The sequence below is a fragment of the Orycteropus afer genome, unplaced genomic scaffold (assembly GCF_000298275.1).
Source record: "Orycteropus afer afer isolate SDZICR_OR568_19922 unplaced genomic scaffold, OryAfe1.0 scaffold00462, whole genome shotgun sequence".
Taxonomy (NCBI): domain Eukaryota; kingdom Metazoa; phylum Chordata; class Mammalia; order Tubulidentata; family Orycteropodidae; genus Orycteropus; species Orycteropus afer.
The window spans coordinates 642608-651250 of NW_006922049.1; the positions used below are offsets into that span (position 1 = coordinate 642608).

The window sequence follows — 8643 nt, forward strand, 5'->3', positions numbered from 1 at the left end:
TGTGGAAAGCAGTATGGGGATTCTTTCAAAAGTTGGAATTAGAAATACCATTTCATCCAGCCAATTCTTTACTAGGTATATATCCTAAAGAAGTGAGAGCCGTGATAAGAACAGACATATGCACACCCATGTTTATCGCAGCACTATTTACAATAGCCAAAAGATGGAAACAATCTAGATGTCCATTAAGTGAGGAATGGATAACCAAACTATGGTATATACACACAATGGAATACTATGCAACCCTATAGAATAACCTAGAATCTGCAAAATACTGCATAATGTGGGTGAACTTGGAGTACCTTTTCCTGAGTGAAATAATCAATCACAGAAGGACAAATATTAGTCCATTATTGTAAAAAGTCAATGAAACATTTCTATATGGGAAGAAATTTTCTTTGTTGGTTACCAGGGGTGGGAGCAGAGGGTAGGGGGAACACTGCTAGGTTGGTACAGATAAGTATTGATTTGGGTGAAGAGAAGGGCAATGTACCAAATGTGAGTGATCAACATGGTGGAATTGAAGAAGAAGAAGAAGACATAGAGAGGTGCATGGGAGTTGCAGACAACAAAGATGAACCCTTTTGCACATACAGTACTATGTTGTCAGTGAAGGCAAACATGGGTATGCGGGTGGATAGATGGGTGGACAGGATGAACTATTAGGTATGCCTATGAAGCGGGGAGTGTACCTAAGACCATGTATAGGGTTGGCAGACAATGGTCCTATAAGTGTATTTGTATGATCTGTAAGAATTCCCAGGTATATAGTACAGCTGACAAGAGACAAAGTTGTAGTCATTTCTTGGTCACAGCCAGCTACCTTGGGTAACCAAGTAGTTGAACCGGTGGGCTTGGGACCATAGTAGCAGGAGACATTGAGCTCAATTGGCATGACATACTACACAAAACATTGCTCCACCTCCTACTTTGGTGAGTAGTGACTGGGATCTTAAAAGCTTGCAAGCAGCCATCTAGATGCAACGATGGGTCTCTCCTGGTCCACAGCAAAGAATGAAGAAAACCAAAGATTCATGGAAACAGTTAGTCCTTGCAACTGGTACACCATGCAGTCCTCAGGCTATACAATAATGAAACCAGAAGAACTAGATGGTGCCCGGCTACCACTGTCAACCACTCAGAGGGGGATCTATGGAGGAGATCCTGGATAGAGAGGGAGAACAATGTGGAACAAAACTCAAAATCATTTGAAAAAAGAAAAGGGGGCGGGGGACCAGGTTTGCTGGTCTGATAGAGCCTGGTGGAACCACTGAGATTATGGCCCCTAGCTGCCCTTCAGGTCTGGAATTGAACCCACACCTGTGGCTTCCAGCCAAGCAAAATACAGGCATATGAGTTGAACATGTACCTGAGGTAGATACACTCCTTGGAGAGAACAATCATGGGAGAAAGAAGGGCTGTTTATGCACAGGGATATAGCTCGGGGCAGGAGTGCATGATGGATGGACACAGGGAAGAGGTAACTATCAGGAGGAAGTGGGAGGGGAGCTTTCATATTCTGGTAAATTGTGGTCAATGTCATGAGACAAAGTGTATGTGAACTGCTGTATGGAAAGTGAATTTGCTCTGTAAATTTTCATCCAAATCACAATAGTTAATTAATCAACCAATCAATCTCTTCTTTCTAGCTTTCCAGGTGTGATAGGCTCGTCCTTTCTTTTCTGAGCTCTCATGCTACATTTCCCATGGTTTGCTCAGCAAAATTGCTTGAATATTTTAACATGTGAAAATTCATATAATGAGAAGGGGTAACTAACTCCCTGGAACTAAATCAAGTTAACATTTGGTTTAATTGATAGTCCTTCTGGTATCTCACAGATGTTCTTCCTGTCTTTTTCAGAAGTCTTTGATTGAGTAACAGTTTTTAAATAACAGTCCAAAGTCCATTGCAAAATCTTATTTTTATGAAATAAGTAAGGATGTTGTTCTTGTTAGGTGCCATTGAATGGGCTCTGACTCATGGTGACTTTACATACAACAGAAAAAAGCACTGGCCAGTCCTGTACATCCTCACAATCTGCCATGTTTGAGCCCATTGTTGCAGCCACTGTGTCAATCCATCTTGTTGAGAGTTCCCTTTTTCCACTGACCATCATCTTTACCAAGCGTGATCTCCTCTCCAGGGACTCTTCCCTCCTGATTTCATGCCCAAAGTGAGTGAGATGGAGTCTTACCATCCTCACTTCTAAGAAGCATTCTGGCTTCTTCCAAGACAGATTTGTTCATTCCCTGGCAGTCCAAGGTATATTCTTCATAATTCAGAGACATCAATTCTTCTTTGCTTTTCCTTATTCATTATCCAGCTTTCACATGCATATGAGGCTATTGAAGTTACTTGCTCTGGCTTGGGTCAGGTGCACCTTAGTCTTCAAAGTTATATCTTTGCTCTTTAACACTTCAAAGAGGTCTTTTGCAGCAGTTTTGCCCAATGCAATACATCATTTGATTTTTTTCCTGCTGCTTCTATGATTGTGGACCCAAGTAAAATGAAATCCTTGACAATTAATCTTTTCTCCATTTATCATGATGTTGCTTATTGGTCCCAAACAACAACAACAAAAAACCAAACCCACATTGAGTCGATTTTAACTCATAGCAACTCCCATTGGGTTTCCAAGGTGGTAAATCTTTATGGAAGTAGATTGCTTGGTCTTTCTTCCACAGAATGGGTCATGGATTTAAACCATCAACCTTCTGGTTAGCAGTCAAATGCCTTAGGCACTATGCCACCAGAGCTCCATCTTTATGGAAATAGATTGCCCCATCATCCTTCCATGGAGTGGCTGGTGGGTATTATTGGTCCAGTTGTGAGGATTTTTCTTTTAATATTGAGGTGCATCCATACTGAAGGCTGCAGTCTTTTGCTTCAAGTCCTCTTTATTTTCAGCAAGCAAGATTGCCTTTTATGTATATCACAGGCTATTAATGAGTGTTCCTCCAATCCTCATGCCGTGTTCTTCTTCATACAGTCTAGCTTCTTGGTTATTTGCTCAGCATACAGATGAAATAAATATGGCAAAAGAATACAGTGCTGGCGTACAACTTTCCTGATTTTAAACCACACATCCCCTTATTCTGTTTAAATATGTACAGGTTCCACATGAGCATAGTTACGTGTTCTGGAATTCCCATTCTTTACAGTGTTATCCATAATTTGTTATGATCCACGTGATCGAAAGCCTTTGTATAGTTAATAAAACACAGGTTAACTTACCTTTCTGGTATTTTCTGCTTTCAGCCAAGAGCCTGATTTCTGTCTAGTCTTGGAAACATCATTACTTCTTTCCTATTATTAATGAAAATTTCCGCCCCCCCTTCTCTCTTTTGAGGTCCATAGTACAAAACAATTGGTATGCTAGTGAACTAGGAACCTGAATACCATGCTACAAAGGTTGTGTGTATAAATGGCACTTCTTAGCTCCTGGGATGTGGCTGAGTCTCTCAGCAGTTGGGTACTGATACCTTTCACACTTTTTATCAAATCAGTGTTTCTTTAAAGAGATATTTCTTAATAAATGGAATTTTGGTGTCTTAAATTTTTTAAGTAGATAGAGTGATAACAGAATGTAAGGTGCCAAGAATTGGAATACTTCATAAACCATAATTATAAAACTGGCTTATTTGTATACATTTCTGGAGTTATTTTTCAGCTATACTGATTTTGTTCTTTGAATATCATGAAAATTTGGAGGAAAATAATATTGAGCAGATGTTAATTATACTGTTATCCATGATTGCAGTTGTAGATTTATTTTAAAACTAGTATTAAATGGAGAAAACAACAGTGAGAATTTAAAATGTAGTTGGTGTTTTAATATTATTAAAATCTTTAACTGTTAGAACAAATTAAAAATTTTTTTGGAATAAAAAATTGTTCCATCAAGTATTTAAGGTGGCTAGAACCAGTAAACATAACATATTTTATGTGCATGTGTATGGAAGTAATAAGCAATAACCTGGACTGTAAATAGACCTTTGTTATTTTTCTTTCTAGATATTTGAATGGTGGTACTTTCGCAAGTATGGAACATCATTCATTGAACAAGTCTCAGTGAGCCACTTGCGCCCCCTTCTGGGAGGGGTTGACAACAACTCCTCCAACAATTCTAACTCCAGTAATGGGGACTCAGATTCCAACAGGCAAAGTGTCTCAGGTATGGAAATTCCTTTATTGTATAGCATAATTTGCATATCCTTACTAAATTATTATGAATCTAAGACAATAATAATGTTGTTGTTGACATATTAGACTTCAAAGCATAATGTGGTTATTTTCCTAGAAGGTTGACAGCCTATGTCAGAGAGGTAGGGTATAAGCATCCCAAGGAAAGGAAATATCTACCTTGTTTCTTCCATTTCATTTTGCTAACAGTCATTAGAGGAGCCCTGGTGGCACAATGGTTAAGTGCTCAGCTGCTAACCTAAAGATCAGCAGTTTGAACCCACTAGCGACTCCTTGGAAGAAAAATGTGGTGATCTGCTTCTGTAAAGATTACAGCCTTGGAAACCCTGTGAGATAGCTGTACAATGTCCTATAGGGTCGCTATGAGTTGGAATTGACTCAATGGTGCACAACAACCCTTTAGATCAATAGTCCTGGCTGGAAGCTCCAACTTCTCTGTCCCTAGTTTCTCAGACCTCATTGAACTGACTCTTCATGCTGATTGCAGGATCTGTGTCTGTCTAGATCTGATCACATCACTCCTCTGCTTAAAAGGCTTCATTGATTCTCATTCCACTGAAGATAAAGTCAAGATTCCTTAGCACAGCACATTAGTTCTTTCTAAACCTATCTTCTGTCATAATCCAGTACTCCTTGCCACTATATGACCAATGGTATAGCCACATGAAGCCACTTTTCATTTCTTGAATATGCCACATTTTCTCATGACACTTTGCCTGGAAGTCTGTGTCCCTTTCTCCATTGTTTGTTGATTCAGTGCTCTTTTTGTAAAACTTTGACCAGGCAGCCATGAATGGCACTGGACAGCTTTCCAAACCCAATGCCATTGGTAGACTCCAACTCATAGCTACCCTCTAGGGCAGAGTAGAGCTGCCCCATAGGGTTTCCAAGGCTGTAATATTTATGGAAGCAGACTACCTTATCTTTCTCCCACAGAGTGGCTGATAGGTTTGAACTGCTTGCCTTTTGGTAAGCAGTCATATGGTTTAACCACTGCGTCACCAAAACTCCTTCCAGGCAGCTTTAGGTACACATTTATTTCATCCTGCAGGGTGCAGGCATGAGTATGGCACCACCAGATAACATAATTATCTGGGACTTTGTGAAAGAAAGAGAGCTAAGCAAAGCATAGCATGACTTTAACCAGCCCTCCTCATAAATGTTGCATATTATTCTAATGAGAAATCTTAATCGTTCAGTCATCATCACATAAGTGGTTGTGGATACCTGCCACCACTTTGCACCTGCGATAAAGGCCCCACAGATTAAATGTGTCTGTCTGGTTCAAGTTACTGTTCTTTCTGAATGACACAAAATGTTGTAGAAAATTAACAGATTGAAAACAGAAAGCAGCCTTGTTGAGGCCTGTGTTCATAGTCAATACTTTTAATACATTTATATTTTCATTAATGTTCTCTTTCCCTGTCTACTCGATTTGAATCTCTTGACATCATTTCTTAATGCAATAAAGAGTTCATATTCTTATTAATGTCAATGTTATTTTATTGTGTCTCTTAGAAAGGTGAATCTTTTATTTCCTAACACTTCATATGGCACCTCTGCTGAATCTTACACGAAATATAATGTGGCTAACAAAGGCCACTGAGCATTGACAAAATGATTAAAGCATTCTGTTGCTAAACAAAATGTTGGCTGTTTGAACCCCTCAGCTGCTCCATGGGAGAAAGATGAGGCAGTCTGCTTCTGGAAAGATTAACAGCCTTGGAAACCCTATGGGGCAGTTCTACTTTGTCCTATAGGGTTGCCATTTACTCAATGACAGTGGATTTTGGTGGGTTTTTTTGTTTGTTTGTTTTTTTAACAGAGGTCTATGGACATTGACAAAGGCAGTTTAGTGGCATTGCTTATTTGAGAAAATTTTTGATAAAGCTGAAAATACGTAAAACATTGGAATATATGAAGCCTCATAGAGTCTGAAACCTAGAAGTGCTGGCTTATCTAAGAAGGATTTACAGTTGGGGAGGGCGTGACAACATGAGAGGAGTTGTTATTGTTACAAGGCAAATTGTTCATGTATATTTTTAATTTTTGGATCCATGCAAAATTTGCAGTCATTTGTATCTGTGGACCAGAAGAGAAATGTAGTTAATTACAGTTTCTTACTGTAGCCAAACTTTGATTTATTTGCCATAAGCTAACATTTGTGAACATTTTACTTGTTTTGCTTTATTTGGGAGCTAAACTGCTGTCTTTCTCCCAAATACACAGTTTTTATAAACTTGGCTGATACATTTGCTATGTCACTCTATTTCTCACTGCCATATCTTAATTCAACTTAGCTTATGAGTGATGATGCATAGGGATTTACAACTCGGCCAGCTTCTACCTGTCTTAATGGGAGGGATTCTCAGGATCCAATAACATTCTGAATTTGGGTTTATGGAAACATTTTTTGGATAATTTGCCCTGTTCTCAAATAAGATGCCATAAAAACAGAAGTTTGCAGGATTTTCCTTCAGTATATTTGGAAAGCATAGGATGTGCCATCACATGAGAAGTGCCCTCGCCCAAGTTAAGTTTAAATTCTCTGAGACATTTTAATAGACTCTTCCATAGAACTAGACTTCCAGACAAACTCAGGTTTTAGTCATATACATGATACAAATTTGCAAGACCAATGATTTATTCATTGCAAATACTTTTTTCAACAAATAAATGGTGACTAGACATGACTTTGCCAGATGGAGCAAACAGGAATCAAATCGATCCATCTGTGGAAGAAGACAATGGAGACGTTCAATAGCATCAGTTAAAACAAGGCCAGGGGCTGACTGTGGAAGAGATCATCAATTGCTCATATACAAATTTAAGTTGAAACTGAAGAATATTAAAATAAGTCCATGAAAGACAATATATGACCTTAAGTATATACCAACTGAATTTAGCGATCATCTGAAGAACAGCTTTGACTCATTGAATATCAATGACCAAAGACCAGATGAGTTGTGGAAAGACATCAAGGACATCATACATGAGGAATGCAAAAGGTCATTAAAAAGAAAGGAAAGAAAGAAAACTCCAAAATGTGTGTCAGAAGAGACTCTGCATCTTGCTCTTAATTGGAGAGTAGCTAAAGCAAATGGAGGAAATGATGAAGTAAAAGCTGAAAAGAAGATTTGAAAGGAAAGCTCTAGAAGGCAAAGTAAAGTATTATGATAAAATGTGAAAGACCTAATGTTGGTAACCAAAAGAGAAGGACATGGTTGGTATTTCTCAAGCTGAAAGAACTGAGGAAAAAATATAAGCCTTGAGTTGCAATATTTAAGGATTCTATGGGCAAAATATTGAATGGTGCAGGAAGAATCTAATGAGGATGGAAAGAATACACAAAGTCACTGTACCAGAAAGAACTGATTGATGTTCAACCATTTCAGGAGTTGGCATATATCAAGAACCTATGGGTTGTACTGAAGGAAGAAGTCCAAGATGCACTGAGGGAATTGATGAAAAACAAGGCTCCAGGATTGACAGAATACTCATTGAGATGTTTCAACAAATGGATGAAGTGCTGGAAGCACTAACTCATCTAGGCCAAGAAATTTGGGAGACAGCTACGTGGCCTATCAACTAGAAGAGATTCATATTTGTGCCCACTCCCAAGAAGGGTAATCCAGCAAAATGTGGAAATTATCAAATAATATCATTAATATCACACACAAGTAAAATTTCTGAAAATAATTAAAAAATGATTGCAAGAGTATACCAATAAGGAACTACAGAAATTCAAGCTAGTGTCAGAAGAGGACATGGAATGAGGGATATCATTACTGATGTCAGATAGATATTGGTTGAAAGCAAAGAATACCAGAAAGATGTTTACCTGTATTTTATTGATTGTGCAGAGGTATTCAACTATATAGATCATAACAAAGTAGGGATACCATTGCAAAGAATGGGAATTTCAGAACACTTAATTGTGCTCATAAGGAGCCTATACATAGACCAAGAGGTTGTAGTTCAAACAGAACAAGGGGATACTGCATGGTTTAAAATCAGGAAAGGTGTGCATCAGGATTGTATCCTTTCACCATAATTATTCAATCTGTATGCTGAACAAATAATCCAAGAAGGTGGACTGTATGAAGCAGAATGTGGCATCAGGATTGGAGGGGACCCATTAACAATTTGTGCTATGCAGATGACACAGCCTTGCTTGATGAAAGTGAAAAAGACTAGAAGCTCTTACTGATGAAGATCAAAGACTACAGCCTTCAGAGTGGATTACAGCTAAACATAAACAGAAATCCTCACAACTGGACCAATAAGCAACAGCATGATAAATAAAGAGAAGATTGAAGTTGTCAAGGATTTAATTTTACTTGGATCCACAGTCAACACCCATGGAAGCAGCAGTCAAGAAATTAAATGATGTATTGTACTGGGCAAAACTTTTGTAAAATATCTTTTTTTTTTTATTA

The 8643-nt window shown here is 38.3% G+C and overlaps 1 protein-coding gene across 1 annotated transcript in view; it reads left to right on the forward strand.

Moving 5' to 3' along the window:
• The window catches only part of ST7 (suppression of tumorigenicity 7), a 428986-nt gene that overhangs the window by 256131 nt on the left and 164212 nt on the right, over positions 1–8643 (forward strand). The window contains exon 3 of the mRNA XM_042782770.1: positions 4016–4175. Coding sequence (XP_042638704.1) covers positions 4016–4175 — 160 coding nt within the window. The remainder of the gene's footprint in view (positions 1–4015; positions 4176–8643) is intronic.